At 37.8% G+C, this 26,806-nt stretch overlaps 1 protein-coding gene across 1 annotated transcript in view; it reads right to left on the reverse strand.

The window, feature by feature from the left end:
• Window positions 1–26,806, reverse strand: part of smo (smoothened, frizzled class receptor) — a 289,675-nt gene that overhangs the window by 214,957 nt on the left and 47,912 nt on the right. The window contains exon 4 of the mRNA XM_090376231.1: window positions 22,419–22,591. Coding sequence (XP_090232357.1) covers window positions 22,419–22,591 — 173 coding nt within the window. The remainder of the gene's footprint in view (window positions 1–22,418; window positions 22,592–26,806) is intronic.

Genomic DNA, 26,806 nt, shown 5'->3' on the forward strand with positions numbered 1-26,806 from the left:
GATATTGTTGTACACATTGGCACTAATGATATTGAAAGTAGGAGACCAGTGAAATTACTTAACAAGTACAGGTCAATGTTGAAAAAAAGCTGTGAGTTAGGATTGAATTTGAAAGTATCTACAATTCTGCCAGAACACGATAGAAGGGAGTATATGATGGTCAATCAATTTGGCCTAGTCAATCAATTCGACCCTGGAGAGATTGTGCAAGGCTCAAGGGATAGAATTTTTTTCAGCCTGGTCTGTGCTTGTTAACAGGAGAGACTGCTTCTACAGTGATGGAATACACTTAAATAGAAAGGGTGCAAGAATATTTGCTGATGCTATCGAGGCAGACTTAGGTGGGTTGGAAAACTGATAGCTTGGGGGGGGATACACGGATTAATAAGATTAACAGTAGCCATGGCAGAGGTGAAAGTGATTCTTGCACTGCTTCTATTGAAATGCAATTGAGCAACAGCCTGGAAAGCAAGGCAATAGGGATTTCCAGGACTGCTGAGAGTCATAGTGGAACAAGTAAATACATGGGCTGTGTTAGAGTAACTAAGAGTAGAAACAGATGCATGTATACTTGCATATACACCAATGCTAGGAGTATAGTTTTTTTTTTTATGTAGACCCCAAACACGAGAGGTATTAGAACCCATAGTACTTAGTACCATGCCCGGGTTCGAAAGACGAAAAAAGATATTTGTTGACATTGGACTTGAATTTCTGTACACTGTAATTTTTGTAGTCTTCTGTAGTCTTTTGTAGACTCTGCTCCCATCTCTGTCGAAACCAGATGGTTCCGTTGTCACTTCAGCCAAGGATAAAGCTGACCTGCTAGCATCCCATTTTTCTTGCAACTCATGTATTAACGATCTTGGTAAAACACCTCCCACCATTCCCAATGTGTATGACCAATATGGATAAAATTACTTCATGTTGATTTACTTCAGATGCTGCAACTTGCAGAATTTAAGCCTTTCTTCATAAGCCAACCCCTTTGTTCTTCTCACCAATCGTGTCGCCCTTCTCTGTACTTGTTCTAGTAACTCTACATCTTTCCTAAAATAAGGCCTCCAGACCTTTATCCATACAAATGGATAATCACCTCCTTGTCTCTGCTAGCAAAATTCCTATATATCAATGACAAAACTCCATGACCTGCTCTGGCAGACTATCTGCACTCTCAGAGAACTTCATATCTGACTGCACAATTTCCCCTAGGTCTTTTTCATTCTCCACCTCCTTGAGTGTAGTACCACAGAGTAAGTATGTTTCTCTTGGGTTACTGCTACCAACATGCAGTACTTTGAATTTGTCAATATTACACTTCAGTTTCCACTTCACAGCCCATCTGCCTAACTTTTCTAGATCCTGTTACAGTAGCATACTGTCTTTAGTGTCATTAACAACCCTGCCAATCTTTCTATCATCTGCAAACTTGAATATTTAGCCTGATATACTTTCATCGATATCATTGATAAATACATAAAACAACAATGGGCCCAGGACCGAACCCTGGGGGACTCTTCGCTTCCACTTCGAGCAGTGTCCATTTATTATCACTCTCTGCCGACTCCCACTCAACCATCCCTTTATCCATTGCAGTAACTAGCCCTTAATGCCATACCGCTCCAATTTGTACAGCAGTCTTCCATGTGCAACAGTATCAAAAGCTTTCCTGAAATCCAAGTATATGATATCAAAATTATTTTTAGCATCCAGTTCCTTTAAGACCACATAGTAATCAAATTGGTCAGGTCAGACATGACTTCCCCTTAACAAACCCATGCTGTGTCTGAACTATTACTGCTGTCTTGTCAAGGTGATTCTGTATCACCTCTTTAACCAGTGACTAAATTATTTTCCCCAGAACACAATTTAAACTAACGGGTCTACAATTATTTGTGTCACCCTTTGAATCCCTTTTGTAAATTGGGGATACCTTTGCACACTCCAGTCCATGGGGACCTCCCCCAACTAAAGATGCTCTCATAATTATGGCTAAGGGTTTGCTTATTTCCCTTGCTGCCTCCTTCATTATAACTGGATAGATTCCATCTGCCCCAGGTACCTTTTTTATGTTTAACTTCAACAATTTCTTCTCCACTTTGCTCTCAGTTATCACAAAATCACTTAGCTCCCTGTTAGAGTTTGATAAACTTCTGACATTCCCCTCCTTGAATAACTCCTCGTGTGTGAATGTAGATACAAAATACTGATTCAGTTTATCAGCTACTTGAGCAGGATCATCAATAGTCGGACCATCTATATTAAGTGAACCAATCTGATTCATCCTCTTCCTTCTAACGTTTACATAAGTAAAGAACTCTTTGCTGTTTTACTTTGCATCCTTTGCCAAAGATTTCTCGTAATCTGCCTTCGCCTGCCTAACCTCCTTTGTGACTTGATTACAGACTAGCTTATATCTGCCATAGGCTTCTATATCGCCTGATAATTTATATGTATCGCATGCATTTTTCTTCTCTGCCATGAGCCTCATGGCAGAGAAGAAATTCAATTTAGGCCTGAACCTTGAACAGTATTTTTTAGTTGGTATGAAAAGCCTAGTAGCCTCCAAGATTAAATCCCTGAAGGCTTCCCATTAAGAATTCAGCATTGGTAACGTCATCAGTTGATCCCACTGTAAAGAATTTAAAAACTGTCTGAGACCTCTGTAGTCACCTTAACGAAAGCAAAAGTTCTTCTCTTTAACCTTGATGGCAGTTACATCTTTAATTAATTCCCACATCAGTACATTTTGATCACTGCCGCCCAGTGGTTCCTTTATCTGCAGATTCTTAATGCATGAAGAATCACTACTAATAATCAGATCAAGAGTATTACTCCCTCTGGTTGCCTCTCAAACATGGTCTTACTCTTAAGGTCATCATGTTGCTGTAGAAAACAGTCATCCAATAAATCCACAAAAGTCTTGCTAGCTTGCAAGTGACCAACCACAAGTTCCAGTCAATATCTGGAAAGTTAAAATCCTCCATTCTGATTTACTGTCCCATTCTATTTCTCTGCCCAACTGTTCATTGTACTCATCAGCGTCATTAGGCCTGTAACATAATTCTACTCTTGTTTTCCCTTTCCCAGTGTTTATGTCACACCAAACAGACTCAAGATTGCACTGTCCACCCATGTCAACTCGATGCACTTCCTTAGATTTTGTGTTTCTTAACTAACAGCATAACCACTCTTCCCTTCCTACCATGTCTGTCCTTTCTGTACACATTGTACTCTCCAAACTCCAATTCCAGTACTTATATCTGTGTGACACCATGTTTGTGATATCCCAACAATATCTGCCTTTGATGTCTTGACCAACACTTCAAATTCTCAATTTTATTTACTATACTTCTAGCATTAGTGTACATGCAAGTTTACATGTGCTTGTTCTTACTCTTAGTTAACCTAACAACACAGTGCATGTATTTACTTGAGTCATGATGACCCCCAGCAACTTGCTCTGTAGGCTGCTGCTCATTACAATAGGAGCAGTGCAAGAATCGCTTTCGCTTCTGCCTGCGGCTACCGTTAATCTTTTGTCTGTGAATAAATCCAAGAAAAAAAGTTTGATACAAATAACACTGTCTCGATAGCATAAGCAAATATTTTTGCACCCTTTCTATTTAAGTGTATCCCATCCCTGTAGAAGCGGTCCTCCTGTTAGCAAGCACAGACCACGCTGAAAAAAATTCTACACCATGAGCCTTGCACAATCTCTCAAAGGCCAAATTGATTGATAAGGCTCTCATCATATACTTCCTCCTATTGTGTCTGGGCAGAATTGCAGACACTTTCAAATTTAACCCTAACTCTAACTTTTTTTTCAACATCGACCTGTACTTGTTAAGTAAATCTGCAGATCTCTTACTCTTAAGGTCATTAGTGCTAATGTGTACAACAATATAACCTTTTGTGCCCTTAAAAGATGATATCTGCTCTACAACATCATCAGCTTTTGCCTCTGGCAGACATACCCTGGTCCTGTCCCACCTATCCTTTTTGCATACTATATTCCCCATCTCCCTGACAATAGAGCCACCGACAATAACTAGTTCCTGTGGAACCAGCACATTCTGAAATGGAGATTGCCACTGTAATGCCTCATGCACAGGAGTGAGCTCTGGCGTTGAGTTGGGCAGCTGAGAGCTTGATGGGTCCCCTTATTAATTTATATGAGGTATAAAACGTCTAGTAGTTTCCACTATTAATTCCTCGAATGCTTCCCACTTAGAATTTGCTGTTGGTAACATCACCAGTCGGTCCCACTGTACAGAATTTAAAAACTGTCTGAGACCACTGTAGTCACCTTTACGGAAGAAAAGACCCCGTCCTTTACCCCTGATGGTAAAATTATATCTTTAAGGAAATCCTACATCAGTACCCTTTGATCACTGCCACCTAATGGTTCCTTTATCTGCAAATTCTTAATACACGAATGATCACTGCTGATAACCAGATCAAGAGTATTACCCTCTCTGGTTGCCTGTAGAACATGCTGCTGCAGAAAACAATCATCCAATAAATCCACAAAAGTCTTACTAGTGTGCGAGTGACCAACCCACTAAGTTCCAGTCAATATCTGGGAAGTTAAAATTCCCCATTATAAGACATTCTGATTTACTAGCCCACTCTATTTCTCTGTACAATTGTTCATTGTACTCATTCCAGTTATTAGGCCTATAATACACTCCTACTCTTATTTTTGCTTTCACAGTGCTTATGTCAAACCAAACTGACTCAACAGTGCACTGTTCATCTATATCAACTGGATGCACTCCTTTTGATTTTATGTTTTTCTTAATTAACAGCATAATACCTCCTCCCTTCCTATCCTGTCTATGCTTTCTGTACACATTGTACTCTCCAAATTCCAGTTCTTCATTCCTTATATCCGTATGACACCACGTCTCTGCTATCCCAACAATCTGCCTTTGATGTCTTGACCAACACTTCAAATTCATCAAATTTATTTACTATACTTCTAGCATTGGTATTCATGTACCTATTCTTATTATTAGTTACCCTAACACATCCCATATACCCACCTGTTTCATGATGACTACCATCAGTCCACGAAACCCCCAGCACTCCTTGCACCAGGCCGCTGCTTATTCTAATAGAAGTAATGCAAGAATCACCTTCACCTCTGCCTGTGGCTACTTTTCACCTTTTAGTCTGTGAATAACACCCAAAAAAAAGTTTGACACAAATAACACTGCCTCGATAGCATCAGCAAATATTCTTGCATCCTTTCTATTTAAGTGTATCCCATCCCTATAGAAGCAGTCTCTCCGATTAACAAGCACAGACCACACTGAAAAAAATTCTATCCCATAGGCCTTTCACAATCACTCCAGGGCTGAACTAATTGACAAGGCTCTCGTCATATACCTCCTCCTATCGTGTGTGGGCAGAATTGCAGACACTTTTAAATTTAACCCTAACTCACGACATTTTTTCAATATTGACCTGTACTTGTTAAGTAAATCTGCAGTTCTCCTACTCTTAATGTCATTGGTGCCAATGTGTACAACAATATTACCCTTTGTGCCCTTAAAAGATGACATCTGCTTCACAACATCATCAACTTTTGCCCCTGGCAGAAATACCCTGGTCCTATTCCATCTATCCTTTTACACAATATATTACCTGTCTCCCTGACAATAGAGTCATCAACAATAACTAATTCCTGTGGGACGAGCATATTCTGCCTTGGAGATTGCCACTGTGTTGGCTGATGCACAATAGTGAGCTCTGGTATTTAGTCAGGCAGCTGAGAGCTTATGGGGCCCTCATATTAATTTCTTCAAGGGCATCTAACATACACCTCAAGCTCTCATAGACGCCCATCAGAATGCTGAGTTGATGCCTAATTTCTAGACACTCTCTGCACCTGGCACACACAAAGACATCCTCCTTGGCTAGATCACGTTCTGTTTCAGAGAATTCGGAAAACATTTCACAAGTTGCACATTTTTTTAGGCTGCGATGCATAGGAGAATCACCCTACTCAGTTCTCCCCTGAGTCACAGCTCTCCTGCCACTTTGTGCCCATTGCTTTGCTGCTCTAGTCTGGGGCATGATATTTTAAATTAATAAGGTCAATAAATTTAATTAATTAATTGTCAATTAATTAATTTAATTAAGTGACGACAACCCACCCTTAACAGGAGTTCTTCGTATACTTCTACCAGAAAATACTTCTAATTCAGTCAGTTCTTGACCTGACCTAAAATTTCAGTATTTATTTCTTTAATTTCATCGTCAGTTACTTCACAGGTAGCCACCATCAATTCTTCATCACACAGAAAGTCAACCTCACTAGAGGAAGACATATTTGTATAAATTAAATTAGTATATATACAATTAAAAACCAAGAATCACTAATGTTGGTAACTGGTTAAACATATAAAATATGTTAGGAGAGCAAGGAGCTCTTAATCCCAAGCTCAATCTTAAATGGAACAATTCAAATAACCAGGAAATCTATCACTGGTTAGTAAATCCTCTGCCACCCAAGTTAAACAGGCTGGCGGTCCCAGGGGGTAATGCCACAAGGGCACAGAATTGAAGGACTAACAATCACCTCAGCCTGATTTAGCCGAGCAGGAATCTCCTGCCTGCCCACCCTAGACTATGTGAAAGTAGGGCCAGCTACTTTCAGGCGATATAACTCTGTACAATAAGAGACAAATATAAATCTGGCTATGTAACTTGTCTTGCTAAGCTCATACTTATTGCACAAATGATCAGCCATAAATAGCCTCTAGGACATCTAGGAAAAAAGCATGGAACAAAAAATGTTCCATGCTATATTCTTTTCTTGTTTCACTTTATTACACAAATAATTCCACCAATGGTTAGTATGAATGTGTTTTGATTAGACAGGTGTAGTACCCTTGGCAGTTGCTGTTAGTATTTGCTTGGTAATATGCTCAGTGGCATTATCTATTGATTCTATCTGGTCTGAATAATTTGGTCGTTCAGTGTGATAGCAGTGGAGAACGTTTTCCAGTCTGCTTTGAAACTTCCACCTTGTTCTGTGTTTTGTATGTGTTGATACTGTCATTTGAAATTTACAAATGTTTGGAAAATGATCACTACTGAGTGGGGTCATTTAGCAGTGTCCAAAGCAGGAGAGTAGAGATACAGTAAAGTACAGTCAACAGCTGTGGAAGATCTGGAATTGTGGATATTTGACCTTGGACACAGGATCAAACATGTGAAATATATATGAGTATTTGATCCTGTATTTAATAAGTTCAGGTTGTGTTGATCTAAGAGAGATGCAATGATCTTTAGATTTTAAGATCTTTAATACTATAGACACGATTCAATGAAAGGTATAATGATACAACAGTTAGAGAAATTCCAAGAATGACACAGATACCAACTGCTTCCAGAGAGGTTTGTACTGGAATATGTTTTGATGGGACTCTTGTGTGAACCAGGAGTGCCACCCCCCTGCACTTGGATTTGGTCTAATTTGTGTTTTCAATATATTGTGTAATTTTTTATCTTGGAAATAACCTGCAGAGTTAAGTTTGTTTCTTGGAAGCAAATGGCTATGGGATAGTATTGGGAACTCAGATCAAATATTATCGGTATTGCTAAGTAAATCTCTGCAGTTCCATCAACTGGAAGAAGATGGTTCTATCTGTTTTTTATTAGTTGCTTATTTGTGCCATTCATGTTTAGTCCTTTCTTTTATAGGGAAAAATGGGGTGATGATGATGTGACGTTTCCACAGTGCCCTTATACTTTGAACATTGTGGAGATGTCATAGTGCATTCTGTTTGTGAGTGGTTTATGGAACTACAGTATCACCTCTGCACATTGTTTGGGAGTGGCCAAATTTTTGTAGTTTATAATATCTTATGGGATTTGGAGTGTATAGATGAACACGGCAGTGTAAATAGCTGGTTATGACTGAGGTTGACATATTTGGAGTACTGAATGTTAGAATGATATTACTCATTGGCACCAGCTCATCATCTTTTCAAATATTTATTCTTCTTGCGTGTGTTACTTTTTGCTCCTATAATTCCTTGGCTATTTCCTCTTCTGATGCATTTAATAGGTCCCATTCACTTATGATTCCCTTAAGAGTTCAGTGTAGTATGGTGACCTGTACAGGAATTCCACTTTTTTTTTTTTAATGAAACCCCCAAACATAAAAAAAAAAAAAAAAAAACCTATAGTACTTAGTACTGTGAATGGGTTGAAGGTGCCAGAAACTTTGCTCTGGAGACAAAACATGGGTTTCACCACTTCAAGCCTCCAATAAGTAAAGCAGTAGTATTGCTCCAATTGAGAGAATCATCTACCAACAAGCAAACAGTTTTAATAAAAGTTGTATGATTAAGTCTACCGACTGGAGTCACTTCACCCTTTTTTGGGTTATCCTACTGCATATTCTAAACATCTCGGGATGGTTAAAGGAGAAAGCTGACTTACAGGTTGGGATTAAAAAGAATGTAGTATCAGGAATGCTGGAAATTCTCACTGATATAAGTCTAAGTTCTTGTTCGAATCATTTTTCTTTCTCTTGGGAATGGAGAGGTCATGATCAATTTCATGAAAGTTAGCATGTTAAGAGTTTGATGGCTCTAGTGAAGATTCGTCAAAATCCACGTTTTCTCCTTTTAGCCCTTGACAAATTAACTTTTCTGCCAAGATTTCTGGTCCCACCATGAGGATCTGGGTACAATGCCTGTTGTGACCAAGCAAAGAGTAGTAAGTGTTGGTACTTGAACTATGAATGATAAAAGGTAACTTTCCTTCCTTGCTTTCTTCAAGTACATTTTTGAAAGAAAAGCTAGTATTAAATAAGTAGTTTACTAAACACATAAATATCAAAGAACTAGTAACTGCTTTTGAAAAAAAAAAAAAAAAAAAAAAAACGCACTTGAAACACAAGAAATTTCCGAGTCACAAATCAGTTAACTTAACTTGCACTCGGAGCATTGTGAGGGACATGAGTTGACTATACATATGATTCTGATTTTGAGCCATCTGTGTAGACTGGCGGAAGTCAGAAATTGTGCTTAAGGTGCTATGAAGAGTTGTTGGTACACAGACAGGGGAGTGACAACCTTCCCTCCTGATCCTGAGAGAAATCATGTTAGAGGCTGAGCATGGTAGCATGGAACAAATTGCCTTGGTGACTTGGCAACATTATTTATCATTTTGTGTGATGTGATAGACAATGTTGCCCAGCACATTTAACAGCCCTTGAATTTGAATACCAGTGTCAGCTAGCAGTCAGATGGGTGCTGCACAAATTTTTCCATTGTGGCTCAATAAACGGATGTTCACTTGGGGTTGTCAGAAAGGGATTTAAACTTAAAAGCAAGGGCAACTGTAACATCAAAAAGAGGGGGTGGGGTGGGAAAATTTGCTTCGATGTAGAGGCTTTGGACAGGAGAATTATGATCAACAGAAGCAAAGGTTTTTGCTTCTGTAGGGAAAGTGCTCTTCAATGCACTTTCACTAGCAGAAACCTGGGACCACCATAATCAAGTTCAGAATGGATAAGAGCTCAGTAGAGATAAAGAAAGGTACATAAACTTGTACTTTACAAAGTCAAGGAAAGCCTTTTAGCTCATCTTGTTCTAGAAAAGTCAGCTTCTTGCCAAATATAACCCTAGGAATTTGTATAGGAATTTGGTTTCCGTTATGCTACCATCTGTGACAGAAGTGTGCACATGGTTTTCTGAGACAAAAATTAGAAACCATTATCCACTAAAAGCATAAATGATATTTATGGTAATGTCATAAATGTAGAGAGCACTGTCTACAGCTGAAAGTTGTTCTATGATTGAATTTATTTTGATATCAAAAAGAATGACACCTCAACAGATCCTTGTGGAGCTCCTTCCTTCTGGCAAAACAGTGTGGATCCTACAAACTTGAAATAGGTGATTAGATAGGAGTTTTTAACAAGCACAGGAGGGCTAAAGTTATGGAGGTCTTGTAATATGCCAAATCACTATGCTGTGTCATATTCTTTTCGATATCAAAGAAAAGTGATGCTAGATGCTCAGATTTTATAAAAGCATCATGAATGTACGTTTTGAGTCTGATTAAAAGAAAGCCCTGACTGAGGACCTTAAGAAGTCCTCCAGTGTCTGTTAGTCACAAGCCCAGACCTCTCCAAACTTGCAACAAGTGGGGAAACCACTATACTGTCAAGTATACAAATGAAGTATACAAAGCAAATATGTTACCTTGTCCAGATTTTATAACACATGGAAAAAAAAACTGGGTACAGATCTTAAACACTGCATTGCATTTCTTTGGAACTTTACTGGATGATATTAAATCAAATTTAGCTTTACACTATACATACAAAGAAAACATGGTTTAACGTCATAATATATATAACATTTTGTGTTCAGAATACATTTTATGCAACTCAGATAAGTACACTTGGTAGCCACTCTAACTACAGACAGACAATGATATTTCATGCACAAATTTGTAGAATTTTATTTTTTGAGTTCTGAATTTAACAGTGAAGCAATAGTTTTAATTTTTTTTGTGAAAGAGGATAGAGAAAAACTGTTAAAAGATAGTGATCAGGAAAATTAATCAAAACAACTGTCTCCATAAATTCAGAGTTGGCAGCTAATCACATATAAATTGCAATCTAGTAATTTTAGTTTATACACTTATTGAAAGTGTGTTCACAAAACAAACAGCTACCAAACTGATACTTATGTTAGAAATTCAAAATTCAATAGACAGTGAAATTTGTGAATGACAAATGTGTGATCTGTGAGGTCCTGCTATACTTGAAAAATTAATTTTTCAAAAAAAAAAAATATCAAATGTGCAATTAAGTACATGTAAGGCAGAATTTGTCATTAATTATGTGTTAAGAATGCAAGATAAAAATAACAACATAAGAATGCAGAGGACCTTGCTCAAATATTAGGGAAGAGTTAGATATGCAAACTGTGTATGTGAGAGAGAGATAAACATAATCATCAGTTTCACAGATCAGTCATATATATTTATTCATATGCCTAACATAATTAACATGAATAATTTGGTTAATTATTCAGATGGACTTAACTCCTAAAAGAATGTACCAAGCAATGAATATTACAAACAAAAAAAAATTACTTACCAATCAATTCGTGATTTTCCCTTCCTTATTTGCTGCATGCAACATGTATAATTTTAATATTAATTTTCATAATAAAATGTAATTTCTTAAATTTATATTAATTGGCTTTTACTCTAAATGAAAATACTCCTTCTGAAGCACCCTATTCTCAATTTAGTTCTCCCCCACCTCCCTCATTTTGATACTGTAGTTAAATACTGTTTCTTTGTATTCACTTCTTGCCTAACTTCAGATTTGGCTAACATTTTATATATCCTACTTGTGTTATAGAATTACCTTGGCAACATGTAGTAAGTAATCCTTTGTGTCCACTGTGTCTTACTATCTTTCTCTTAATTTTTTTTTACTTTATTCTTTACTATTTATTTAATTGTAATATACATTTCACACACACAATTATAAAAATATCAAAAAAATATTTATCATAGAAATGTTTATTTATAATAAAATATTTATATTCAATACTTTGGAGCTTAAAAAAAAGTTCCAACTTTGCAAACTGAAACTAATTAAATTAGAATGGTTGAAAATTATATAATTTTCTGAAAGCTAAAAGCAAAAGAAATTTGTACAACTGAAACAAATGCATCAGAATTTATCTGACTTTTATGCCACCTACAGTATGAAATGCTTTGGTACTGCAATATGAATGGAGCAGTAGTTTATTTTATTTTATTCTTTCACCAGATATTTTCAAAAACTATGGTTAGAATGTGCTGAACTGATTGTTACTTTTTTCCAAAACTTTAATTGGGTTAATTTTAATAGTTTTTGATAATTTGCTATTTTAAATTTGTATTCTTGTAGGGCTTATAATTCTAAACACACAAGTTTTTTTTTGTTTTTTTTTTATTAGTATGACAAGTAGTTTAAAGAAACTTTATATTCTTCTGTCAGCTAGGACATATGTCCTGTCTGCATGGGTAGCACAGTGGTATCGTCACCGTCCTCCCCACACTGGGTGGAAAAGGCCTGGGTTCGAATCCTGTCGATGATGCAAGGAACTTTAATTGACTTTTTTCACTCCGTGGCTGAGTTAGTCAGGCATAGACAGCAAGGCTTTTTTACCCAGAAACTGGGGTTTTTTTCATTCAACAAAACAGGCAAATTGACCAGAGAACACAGACAATTTACAGACAAAATACATATATGGGCATATATTAGAAATAATGGGTGGCCCTAATATAATAGTTTTAGTTTTGAGTTGAGGACACATGTCCTAGCTGTCAGAAGAAATAAATCAATAGGGTAAATATTATAATTTGATATATACAGGCTGGCCTCAATTAATACAATTAATTTGTCCCATGAGCATATCACACAAAACAGAAATGCGTTAATCGAATATAATAATCAACAGGAAAAATTATAATTGGTCTGTGAAATCATAACTATACAGCCAAGCTGTATAGTTATGATTTTATTTTATCATCGTAATTTATTTTATATACTGTTCCATACTGTAATTTGGAATGGTTAATCCAAGTTAACAAAATTTAACTTTTCTTTTTTCCTTCCTTTTTTTTTTTTGTAATGCGCAAAATAAGCAAGTTTTAAGTAAATTTGATATGCTATGAAGAGCAGTATGAAAGTAATGCCTCCTATTTTTGTCCTCGGGAAATTTAATTCCTACAACTATGCCTTTTACATTAATTAATCCTCAATCCTCATTAATAAACAGTTATTTTTCCACAAAGTCATCACCATCATTTTCTATGCACTTCTGCCATCTCTGAGTCAGACGTAATCCAATCTTATAAAGTCCTTACTCTTGCTCCAGAGGGCTTCACAAACACTGTGCTTGAGCTGGTCGTTGTACTCAAAACAAGTTCCACAGAGTGCATTCTTCAGTGAGCTGAAGAGGTGATAGTCGGAAGCTGCAAGATCCAGGCTACAAGAGGGGTGAGGCAGAACAGTGCACCCAGTTTTGCTATGGCCTCCATTGGGTGCAGACTGGTGTAGGGTTGTGCGTTATCATGGAGAAGAAACTCATTAAAGTTTTTGTCTGGTCAAACTCTATGGATGCAGGCTTTCAACATATCGATCTGCGCTGATTGTGGTGCCATGCTTCAAGAAGTCCACAAGCAAGACCCAAAAATACTGTCGCTGTGACTTTACTGACAGAAGGATGTCTTCTGAACTTCTTGCATGGTGAATTTTGATGATGCCTTTCAACTGACTGTCTCTTCGTTCCAGGGTCACAGTGGTGGATCCAGGTTTTGTGACCTATGACTATGCGTGAAAGACAAGCCCATCCTTCATCTCATAGTGCTGGAGAAGTTCTGTACAGAGGACTTTCTGGGCTTCTTTATTCTCATGTGTTAGCATTTTCAGGACCCACTGGGTGCAAACTTTGTTGTAACCTAGTTCCTTTATGATAGTTATCACAGCAGGTTTCCCTATACCTACTGCACTGCACAATTTGCGTGTTGTGATGTGGCAGTCCTCTTTGATCAGTGCATCGATCCGGCTCCTGTTTTCACTGGCCAGCCACTTCGGGGGTTGTCAACAATGTCACTTTCCCCACTTTTAAAATGTCTGTCGTTCAACTCACTTTGGATGAAGTCCCTGAGGTCTGGTAGTTTTGATGGTTAGCATAGGTTTTCCTCTTCTTAAATACTTCTGCGGCAAAGACCTGGAATGCCTTCCGCAGAAGTATTTGAGAAAAGGAAAACCTATGCTAACCATCAAAACTACTAGACCCTAGGGACTTCAACTGCCAACTAATGCCAACCAATTGATAGAATCCTTGTACTGTTGGACATTTAGTGACTGAAAGACTTCACCCCCCTCCAATTTTTTCCGCACTCTGCCCTGGAGCCTGGGCAGCAATAGCCCCTACTGCTATCCTTTCCTTTCTGTCCAGCACAGGATATGGTGGTACCCTCGTGCAGGATGGAAACAACTTTTTCACTTTATTTTATTTTATTTTTTTTAACATTCTGTTGCTGGCACCCTGGTCATCGCTCCTTTCTATTCCCAGCTGGGGTGTGTTCTCAAAAAAAATTTTTTTTTTTTCCTTTTCTTTATTTATTATTATTATTATTATTATTTATTTATTTATTTACTATTTATTATTATTATTTTTTTTCTCTTGTGCTCTACCCTGGGCTGGGGCTCGAAGGCCAGCAAACACTCTCTCTCTCTTTTATTTTTTATTTAGTTATTATTATTAATATTTTCTAATTTATTTAATTTATTTTATTTTTTTTCCCTTCTCTAACAATTATCCTGGATTGGGGCTCCCCTGGGCCAGGGGAGTGCTCCTCCTCCTCTCTTCTCCCTCTTCACTTATTTTCTTTTCCTCCCTGGGAAACTTGTTTCCCAGGGAGGAGGGCGAGCAAATAGTAGGGAAGGCCTTGCCTTCCCACAGCTAGGGACGAGTACCTGGAAGTGGTTGTCCAGGTGATCGCTGCTTCTTGATAGCCAAAAGGCCAAAATACAACACTATACTACAGAACACACACAAGCCCACAGACAAATTTTTTCTGTCCTATCACTTTCTCCCATGCAGGATGAAAAACTTTTTTTTTTCTCTTAACTTCATCTTCCACTATCCTGTTCAACCGGCATGGGACTCCGATTCTGTGGAGAATGAACACTTTTTTTTTTTTTTTTTTTTTTTAACTACATGACACACACTGGCCTTACCTTGACAAAGTCTGTAAAAACTGAACAGAGCAATGAGGCAGAGATGAATTTTTGTTCTAGGAGCCACCCATACAAAAACACAAAAAAAAAAAAAAAAAACCTCACTGTGGTGGCTGAGCATCCTCGGCAAGTTAAGGGAGGTTAAAGTGCCCATAAACCTACTATACAAGACCATGGCAGATTACCTATCACAAAGAAAGGTTAAGATCAGTGCCATGTTCAAGAAACTAACAAAACAGATCTACAGAGGTTGTCTGCAGGGGTCCGTGCTGGGACCACTGCTTTGGAATGTTGTATGTGATGAGTTTCTGTTGATGGACCTGGGGGAGATCAAATCCCAGGCTTTTGTAGACGACCTCACTCTCATCGTGGAAGCAAACTCCAGAACTGAGAGGGATCCTGGCGAACCATGCCATTCAACTTCTCCAAACCTGGGCAGCAAAGAACTTTCTCACAATTCAACAAATGAAGACTTCATCAATCCTCTTCAAAGGTTCCCTTGAAGTGTGCAGACTGCCCCAGATTAAAACTGATGGGACCACAATAAAACTTGCAACACAGCTAAAATATTTAGGTATACTCCTAGACAGCAAATTATCCTTTCAGCCATACCTTAAATATATCAGGACAAAGATCAGGAAATACACAGCTCTGGTGGTGAGGGTCTCGAAGAGATTGGGTTGTTGTTGTTGTTATTTGGTTTTTAGGAGCATTAGCAATTAAGGCTATATTTCTCCGGGGATATGCGGTGGTCATTTGCTGACCTTTCCACATCCTCTGTATTTGGTGGTGACGGGCTCGAACCCCGGTCTAATCAAGAAGCATGTGCTACGCACTGCTGCTCCTTCCCACCTGGCTACGGAGGCGCCAAGAGATTGGGGCCTTAACAAGAGAATACTGGCACTTTACTATAAGACAAGCTTCATCCCCACAATCTCATATGCTTTAGCTGTCTAGTATGACAAAACTACACTGGTTGTGAACAAAACATTGGATTCCATCCAGTGATCCATCCTCCTTGCCATTACCCGCAACTGCAGTACAGTGAGTACACCAGCCTTACAGGTAATTGCAGGAACGCTCCCCCAATTAAGAGGCTATATAGCACCTTAAGCCATCGTAATTTGCTTTTCCTGAAATTAAAACTTATTCCATTGCCTTTAACTACTGCTACCTCTCTCTCTTCATTGTCCACCATGGAACTCCGTGATCACTTCCAGCTATTGGTTCCTGTACTGTCAGCCCTATTATGCCATTTGATTCGTGGGTGATGATGAGGTCTAGAATATTCTTTTCCCTAGTACTCTCCCTGACATATTGATACAAATAACAATCATCTAGTTAATTTTAAAATTTTGTCCTCCATATGGGGTTTCCTTCCCATTTGCTTCAATAAATTACAGCCAAATTAAGATCTTCCATAATAAGACATTGATGCTTATTTGAGCATTCCATTTGCATGTAGAGGGTCTCATCATAATCTTCACAATCACCTGGCATGTAGATTACTCCCACTCTTATTATACCTTTGCTTCCAACTATCTCATACCATATTGATTCTATACTAGCATGCAAAACGTCTGAATCCGGAAAAGCTTTCATCGCAGTCAGGCTGCTTTTGATAAGAAGCATGACCCCATCACCCCTTCTATCTGCCCTATCCTTTCTAAATCTAGAAATTGCCAGAACCAAAATTCTCCATTACCTATCCAAAGGAGTCCCAGTTACCTTCTTGGATTTTACAACAGATCCTACGAACAACAGGAAGGTGGAAAAAGCATGCCTTCAGACTCACCTACTGCAGGCATGGCAAAATAGATGGGCTGTCTCCACCAAAGGAGAGGTTATCTGCAAGTTTATCCCACAGACTAACAGAGTGTACCCCAAATCACCACCATGGTTCTTTCCAGGACTCCATACAACATACCTACTAACAAGGCATGGTCCCTTCAATGCTTAACTCACCAGTTTCAGGCTCACTGAAAACCCACATTGTGTATGCAGAGAGAGAGAGAGAGAGAAAGAGATCAAGGACTGGAATCATCTTATGTTTGATTGTCCCATATATGAGGACTTAAGGACATATAGCCACGGGAGTCAGATATTTACCAATAGGGCAAGAGTTTCTCCTCCCTGACATAATCTTCGGAAATTAGGGGGCAGACCTGTCAGAGTACCATTGTGATCCCTCTACTGCCTGACCTGCCTCCACGTGGTAAGGATGGACAACGGAGGGTCCCACTAGAGGCCCAGCGGCTAAATGGTCAGAGGAACATAACATAACACAACACAACACCAACATACACTTTTGTAACCTCTGGCCTTCACAGAGTACACAACATAGATGGTGGAAATCCCTGGGACCATTAGACGACGAACACTTTATCCTTTATCTGAAAGAGTCTCACACAACATCAATTAAAAAATTAAATGATATGTGAAAATCGGAATAATTAATACGTACTGTAATATGTACATACTAACTAGTTGACATTTCTGTTCACTGACATTTGTGGGTGGCAGTTAAAATTTAAAACAGTAAAAAGATAAGCAATCAATAACAAAGAACACGGTACACACAACTTGCAAGTAACATGATACGCACAAGTGAGAACAGAGTAGCAAGTTACGAAGCTTTAAAAATAGGAATGAAGAAAAGATTCTGAAAATTAATTTTTTTACATGATTGAAGATTCCATGGAAGTGTAAATACATTTCACCATAATAACCCACAGAATTCCAGCTGTCGGTATTATCCCAAATTCAATAAGATCGAGTTTACTATTCATTTATAATAGACTGCACTAACAGAAAAGCCCAATAAACAGGTGACTACTAATTGTTTTTTATTGTTTTATGGTTGTGACTTCCAGAAATCCGACAGAACCATGTGGTATGGTCGGAGACAATCGTAGAGTAATCTCCAGTGCTGCGGTCTCCTGCCCCAATTACACGGCATGTTGTTCCAATTAAGCGAAGTAAACCCTGGCTATTTTCTCAATTGGGTTCTGTTTTTTAAGATTTGCCCTAAATAAATGGCTGCCCCGATTAACCGGTGGCCCAAATAACCGGAATCCACTGTATTTTGTTGGCATATTCATTGTTTTTCTCCCAACTCCTTGTTTTAAATTATACTCTATCAACCAAGTTTTTGATAAATATGTACTTTTCAGGAATGTATCCCTCCGTGGTTAGTGAGGGATTCCTATACTTACATGCTGCATATTATTACTGAGGCTTAGGCTGTGGTTTTATTTCAATTTATTAACCAAAATTATGCCATGGATTAAAGCAGCCAAGTGTGTGGCTAATAACAGCAGTTGACCAGTTTGGCTTGATATGGAATGGCTAAGACTCTTGCACCACCATTTTTAAAATATATGCTGTCTCTACAAAATGGATTCCTGCTACCTATAAGTGTAGATTAGACTGGTAAAAATTTCCACTCAAAAGCCTTGAAAAGTCCAAGTCTTCAATCAATGTATAAGCTTTCAGCATATAGTCCCTCTTATCATGCCTGAATAGAATAAATACAAGAATAAATTGCAGATAAATACACAATTCTTATCTAAGTTGTGGTATTTTTTTAGCATGGTCCTACATTTACCCACCTTTTAGCTCCTGGTCAACATGTCCTGGTGCTAGTCTGCCCATCCTTATTACAAAAAAATTTTACCTGCTCCTGAGAATAGAATCCTCAATAAAACTGTCCTTTTGAACCAGAGTAATTTGCACTTCATCATTCTCCCCTTAGGCCTGAATCAAGTGCATCACCTGGCAGGTCACTAGAAACTTGAATTCTTCACGAGGCCCTAACATTTTATTTGTCTCTAGAGCTGCAACTCATTTCTTTAGTGATTCAATTTTACCTAGCAATGCATCAAGTTTTTTTTTTATCAATACATAGAAGATATGTATATCTTAGTGCACTTGCATCATTTATACACAGCCAATTATAGATTAGCAAATTTGCAATAGTGGCATCGTTTAAGTTACATCTCACATCGTGAATACCTTCACGACGAGTTGCCATGACATTGCACTACTTTGAATAAGTAACGCTTCACCCGAAGGACAAGACTGTTGTTACTTATTCTCAGTGGATACCACCACCCAGACGGCACCGTTTCAGGGCTATTTGGCCCTTCTTCGGTGGGTGGGTAGGTAGGTAGGTACCCAAGTGATGTAATGATGACAAAACAGTTGTGAAGTATGTCTCCACATATTAGAGAAGCCTGATGGTGTATGATATAAGTTAGGACTCTAATGTATTAAGGGCTTATGCCTCAAGCTGCGAAAGAGTTAGACTATGTATATCTTAGTGCACTTGCATCATTTATACACAGCCAATTATAGATTAGCAAATTTGCAATAGTGGTATCGTTTAAGTTACATATGTAACTTAAACGATGTAACATATGTAAATTAAATCCATCGTTTTACATATTTACCATCTTACATATTTATGCTCAATAACCAACACTGCAAGATTGCACAGTCTACTTTGACCAACAGCATTTCTTTTATAATCTTTTATTATCTATAATTTACTAAATGATCTTTCAGCAGAGACAGCAAACACGGGCATGGTAAAAAATAACATAAATAAAGTAAAAATTTCTGAAAAGTCACTTTCTAAGGCATTATATTTTCAAATTAACAAATAAAAAGATTGTCTGATAGACAACATGTCTGCCGATAAATCTTGTTTAATAAGTGTGATTAAATTACAATATTAAATTGGCAGTTAGGGGAGAGTACAGATGAATACTTTTTTATGAGATTTCTACACTCGCTTAATATATCAGCATTTGACACATTAATTATTTTTTCGGTTCTTGTATTGCAAAATAATTTTTTACTAACTTCATACTTTTGAAACGATTTTTAATTTGTATTATAATTTTGTCTAAAACATAGTAAAAAACACTGATTTTAAAAAACTGATCTCTATTATCAAGCAAAAATTCTGAAGCTAATTCATCGTACTGTTTTTTAGTTCTACATTGTCGTTTGTTTTCAAATTTGGGATCTACCCCGAACCTTTGGAAATTTGCTCAGATTCGTATTTAATTTGTTCGTATGAATTTCAAATGTTTTGCAAATATATACTGACTCGATACTTTAACTAGTATTATGCTAAAATGTCAAGTCCCTAGAAATTTCAGTTATTATTTCCAGTGTTAATTTTGCATCTTCATTTTGTCAAGTATAAATTTCAAAAAGTCATTTTCTAAAAAATCTCCCTTTTAATTCTTGTAATTTTACACCTTCCATTAATTTGTTAACTAAAAAATTTTATTCTCATTTCATTTATATTGCTAACTAAATTTTATTTTAATTTTCATTTATGTTTTTTATCTATTGGAGTGTGGTTTACATCAGAAATAAAGACAGGATGTTGTTCTCTGGCTTGCAATTCCAGCCACTGGCACCTGATGAGAGGTCAATTTTGAAAGTTGTATGGCAACCTCCTCATTTTATCAATTTTTATTTAATTATGTATTTTTATTAGTTATCTATTATCTTCCCTCTCTGCTTCACTCACTTTCTTTAACCTTCTCACTTCCTTTAACTTTATTCTTTTTTTTTTTATTGTTCTTTAATTTGTTTTCCCTTACACTTTTTACACACACACACACACACACACACACACACACACACACACACACACACACACACACACACAAGGTTGTATCCAAAAGTCTGAGAAATAAAAAGAAACAAGCTTGCTTTTGTTACTGATTATAATTGTCCCTTCAAAGTAGTTCCCCCTTGTGAGTTTATGCACAAGATCCAGCATTTCTGCTGGAACTGATTTTTTGAGATTGCATGCAGGGCTCTCTGCGATTATTCTTCGTCAATTTCTGGAACGTACTGGAAACGATGCCCTTTTAGTGGGGATTTCATTTTTGGAAACAAGAATCGCTGCACAGAGATAGTAGTGTATAAGGGAGCACTGTCATTGTGAAGCAGCCAGTTCTTGTTCTTTCATTTTCAGGACGTTTCAGCAGATTTATTCCCATGACGCTTAAAAAACCTCCAGGTACTAATTCTGTGTAACTGTTTGGCCTCGAGGCACAAATTCACGATGAACCAAGTCCTCACAGTCAAAAAAGACCGCCAGCATGCTTTTGACATTGGACCTGACTTGCCTCACTTTCTTTGAATGTGGAGATGTTTTGTTTGTTTGTTTGTTCGTCATTTGTATTTCCACTGCATCAGCTGCTGTTTTGTTTCAAAGTCGTAATAGTAACTCCATGTTTTGTCTCCTGTTATAACACTTGAAAGGAAATTGATTATTTCTGACCTTATCCAACAGTTCCTGACAGACAAACGCACACCTCTGTTCTGCTCCTCAGTCAGCAACCAAGGCACAAACTCTGCAGGGATCCGCTGCATATTTGATTCCTCCATTAAAATGCATTAGCATGTTCCACTAAAGAGCGTTAACCTGTCAGTAATATTGGAAATGGCCATTCATCGGTCTTCAATGATTATTTGGTGAACTTACTCCATGTTTTCACTTGTGCGTACAACTTGTCAATGGGTGACTTGAATGCTCAAAGTGTTCAACTGATGTTTTGCCATGTTTGAATCACAAGAACCACTCAAACATTGTGTTCTCCCCACAGCATTGTCACCAAAAGCTGTTTTGAGCATCTCATATGTTTCTTCTCTGTTCTCCAGATGATGTCTTCCCCAGTTTTTAAGCAAAATTTCACACAAATGCATTATTCCTTCAATCAGCCATTTCACGAATAAATGAAACCACCAAAAGTACTTAACAAGCACTATAATAAACAACTGTAGTTATGCAACACAGCTGGCTATAGCAGCAAAATTTACAAGACAGACTTGGGAGATACTAACGTAGTGGCATCTAGTGGCTGAATGCTTTACTATTTGCATTTCACACTCAAGGCTGCCAGTCTGGGAACTTCTGTATATGCCCTTGTATATTTACAGTTCTATTTGATATTAAACATAATTGGTTTTGAATGTAGTGACTACCATTGCCTGTACTGATTTGTAATATGCCCTAATTTATAAAATTTTTTGAACTAATCTATTTAAGTTGGAAAATGTATTTATTTGTCTACCAGGCGCCTCCGTAGCCAGGTGGGAAGGGGCAGCAGTGCGTAGCACACGCTTCTTGATTAGACCGGGATTCGAGCCCGTCACCACCAAATACGGAGGATGCGAAAAGGTCAGGGAATGACCACTGCATATCCCGGAGCAATATGGCTTTGTTGCTAATGCTCCTAAAAACCAAATAACAACAACAACAACATTTGTCTACCTTTTGGATCTGTTTGTTTGTTTGTTATTTGGTTTTTAGGAGCATTAGCAACTAAAGCCATATTGCTCCAGGGATATGCGGTGGTCATTCCCTGACCTTTCCACATCTTCCGTATTTGGTGGTCACAGGCTCGAACCCCGGTCTAATCAAGAACGTGTGTGCTACGCACTGCTGCTCCTGCCCACCTGGCTACAGAGGCACCTTTGAATCTGTATATTGATACCTATGCTTATTATATACAACATAAAGAATTCATTGTTTAATGACCATATAAAATTATCTATAACAAGGGCAAAAAATAATAATAACAGGCTGCAGTAATCTTACCTTGGCTGGCCTTGTCTAATAGTTCCGTCTTGATGACACACAATATCTTTTCTAGCACCAGGTATAAATTGAGCTAACCAACCTAAACAAGCAACTACAAAACAACCATTGATGTAGAATATTATTAGGGATGGATATTTGTTGGAACTCTTCCAGTCAATGAGAAATGTTAACTAGAAGATAAAGGAAAAGAATTTCGTTATGTATTTTAATACTCAATACTTTCAATCAATATAAAAAACAGAAAACACAGTAGAAATGTTAAGTACCATTAAGTAAATTTTTAATTTATTATCCTTTTGTAAAATTTGAAAACAAATTCTTTCATAATTTTATCACAGGCTTACAGTATAATTTGTTTGGAGCCTGTCCATGACACATATCTTACCATTGTGAATACATCTTAATACATATCATTTGTATGGGGTCTGTAGTGTAGGGGGACTGAAATGCCAAGATTATCCATGGAAGTAGCTGATTTGGCTGCAGTACCAGCCAAATCATTTCTCATAACCTTGATATGGTTAGCAATCCAGCAGAAGCAGATAGTGAATTCAAATTAGCAGAAAGAGTGTATCTGCTGAACCTAAAACAGAGTGGGATAAGCAGTAGATTTAATTGCTGACAAGGCCTGTAATATAGTTAAGGAACCTATGTGTATAACACACCATTCTATTGGAGAATTCTTTTTAGCATTAGCATTAGCAGAGGCATTTGATGCAAGAAAGCAAGCTTATGCAGCAACAGCCAAAAAAAAAAAAAAAAAAAAAAAAAAGCCAAAAAAAAAAAAAAAAAATTCTTATGTTATCCAAGATTAACTCTATAGCGCATAGCTCAACAATGTACATGCTGAATTCATGGGAAATCAGCTCAGGTGTATGTAGTGTCTAGGATGACATCAGCAGATCCCACAGATAATTCTAACTTTGAGCCACCTTTGTAAAGGGTAAGTTAGAATATTCAGCTTGGTATGCTGAATAAAGCCAGAGGTAGATAGAAGACAGAGTGCCAAACTTACACCAGCTCTCAAAAAAAAAATTCAGTAGGCTGGTGAATGATCATGCCTGAGTGGTGAGAGTTGCCTTGGTGAGTGGGAAACTTTTAGTCTAGTATGTCAGGTAAATCTCAGGTTAGCTATTGAATAAGCATGCTAAATGAACATTGTTCCCTATCAGATGTTATACAATTTTTTTTAGAGAGGAATGTTCAAAATGCTCTGATAGTAGTAATATGGATGGCCTGATGGTGTTTTAGATCCAGCCAAAAAAGTACTGTTTCTGACAGATGCATATACTTGGGACCCCACAATCTAAGTGCAGAATACAGACTTAATACAATGCCTGGTCTGCGCTGCAAGAAAAAGAGGAGGGCATGGAAGATATTCAAAAACCTCCCATGCATTTTGTGCACAGTTGATGAATATGTTGAAAAAAGGCCACTTTATATCAAACATGAGATAAAATTTAATCATGAGTACCACTGGAACAGAATTTTGTCCAAGCCTCACTTCAGTTTCAGGATGAAATTTCCATGCTCTAACAGAAATATGGATGGTCTGATGGTGAATTGGATCCAGCCAACAAAATACCACATTTCTGATGGATACGTACACCTGAAACCCATAATCTAACTTAGATAGCCATATTATCTTGATGAAAGTGGGTTGTCTTCATTTAGACAAGATATAATTCTACTACTCAGCAAACATTCATAGACCTTCCCCAAAGAGAGAGCAAGACTATTGGTCTATACAATCCAGAGCTTAGAGTCTTGCACAGGTCCACAGCATCAGACCTGCACCCAAACCCAACCCACACTTGTAGCAGGTTTAACATTTTCACTGCTTGAATTTTCCACCCAACCAACACCTGCAGTAGGGTCAACATTTTCATTGCTTGAATCTTCCTCCTTTTCCTTTCCATTGAATCCTTTAATTCTGGAATTCCAGCATGTGGCCATGAATTACTTATAAAAACTGGAACTGCACCTGACCCACAAACTGAAAAAGTACCTGAGACCTGACCCACGTTGCAGGTAACCAGTGGGTACCCTATCATTGCAGGGCTCTACCAGGGCCAGTTCTTAGTTTCTGCAGCTTGAGTAATATTTTGAGTAGAACACAGTTCTAGCTGCTAGGGAATATCGCTTTAGTTAAACATCAAATAAACACAAGAGAACCTCAAGGAATCAGTTTGCCATTCTCCGTGGACATTTCCAACATCTCCTATGCTCAATAGTAATGTTAAGGCAGCTCAATATTTTTATCAGCATATTATTTGAAATTCCTTGTTTAAATAAATACCTCACCCTCACTAAGCTCATCGCTGACCGGGCTAGCCAGGTAGGTAAAGTGCCTACCTGGCAACCCAAAGGTCGCAGGTTCGAATCCCGCCTCGGGCTTGGAATAGAATAAAAAGCAATAACTTTGGGAGGTGCATTATGGCCACAGAAGCCGATGCACCAACAACTAACAAAAAAAAAGAAAAGAAAAAAAAAGAACACTAAGCTCATCAAACTAATCATCACTGATGAATCTGTTGGGATATTCCATTTATTGAACCTTCCCAAGTCAGTATCTCCAATCCATTTTCACTCAACACATAATAGGTTTTTCCAATTTCTACATTTGTTCATATTAATCTAAAAAATCAAACCCCAAAGGGTTTGATTTTTTAGATTAATCATTTCCTGCAAGTCTGACCAAATTGTGCCACGATTCTAATTTTCTTGTGTGAAGAGTATAGGTATGCATCTTTTGAGCCTGTGCATATTCCTTTTTCAAAGATTCTACTTTAGGAAAGAAATTGTTTCCTGTGTTAGAACTTTCTGTGTGTGTGGGGGGGGGGGGGGAATGCATGCGAAACCCTAAAAAACTCTAGGGAGTCCACCATTTTACTGGAGTGCAATGAAGAATCTTATGTCTCACTGAGGAATTGGAAGCATTCAACTGAAAATGATGTCGGAAGTGGAAGTTTCTCTAAACGTTAAGTCCTTGTGCACTAATATTCTGACAAACTGAAATAGCAAACCTATTCCAATCAGTGCTACAAATCAAAAACCTTCATTGCTCTTTCCTTATTATGACTGGATTCTGTGTAACTATTGTAAAAGTGATAGCCTAATGCTCAGTCACTTATGCACCAATCCTTGTATACAGGTCAATTCATAATATGGGCAAATCTCTGGTTCATTAGTGTCAAATCAACAAGCAATTCCTCATTTACTGTAGAGAAGGTTAGAGGCAATCCAAAGACAATATATTCAACTCCTCAATCAATCCCTGTACCAATCATTTGAGAATAACACACCTGTTAGAACTTGATTTTTCTTTGTCATGAACTTACCTCTTGCCTTCAATTCAATACCATGGTCAGAACTTCTATCAGGCAAACCCAGCACCTACACATATTGTACATGCTGATTTCTGGTAGTATACAGAGACCTGGAATTGCTGAACTGCATTAGGGCAATATTTGGTCCGTCCTTCAATTCTTTCTTGAGGCCTCTGAAACCCCACAGTAATCAGGAAATCTACTCTCCAAGGTTATGTGATTTTCCAATTCAGACCTACTCTTATCTGAGGTAATGCTAGAGCAAAATAAATTGTGTCCTTTCTGAATTCAGAGGAAAACTTCCTCCAATTGGAATTCAGAGCAAAACTGTCTCCATTCCATATTGCACTTCCTCACTCAAGCCCACGTGCTCCCTGCTACATGACATCTTACTGTCCTACTTTTAGGCCAGTCACTTTTCAAGTCAGAATCCTTTCTCTGAAATCTACCAGAAGTATTTCTTGATAAACCTAGTAGACTTTTAATGCCTTTGGCACCCAAGCCAGAAAGTTCTAATGCTACTTTATCTACCTTAACATCCATGAAAATGTCATATACACTGACCTGGTAGGCACCTCCGTAGCCAGGTGGGCAGGGGTAGCAGTGCGTAGCACACGCTTCTTGATTAGACCAGGGTTCGAGCCCGTGACCACCAAATACGACCACTGCATATCCCTGGAGCAATATGGCCTTAGTTGCTAATGCTCCTAAAAACCAAATAACAACAACAAACAACAGACCTGGCACTCCTTACTTCTTGCAATACATCCATCCCAGAGGTCACATCCAACTCCTCATTCCCATCAGCATCTGTGTCAGTATTTCCCAAATGTAATGTCATGTACAGTAAAAATGTAAAAATGCCCTGATGTGTTATATAATTAAATGGTAAACAGCAATAAATATAACTAAATAACTAGGGAGAATGTGGCACAATTGCCCACTACTCAAAGGCATACAGTCATGTTCACAGCTATTTATTTAAGGATTGCCAAATGTCAGCATTTATTTTTTCTATTTCTTGGTAAGTAAATATATATATTTTGGCGCGGGAGG

Source organism: Mastigoproctus giganteus, chromosome 6 (assembly GCF_048544385.1).
Source record: "Mastigoproctus giganteus isolate SK-2022 chromosome 6, ASM4854438v1, whole genome shotgun sequence".
Classification (NCBI taxonomy): Eukaryota; Metazoa; Arthropoda; class Arachnida; order Uropygi; family Thelyphonidae; genus Mastigoproctus; species Mastigoproctus giganteus.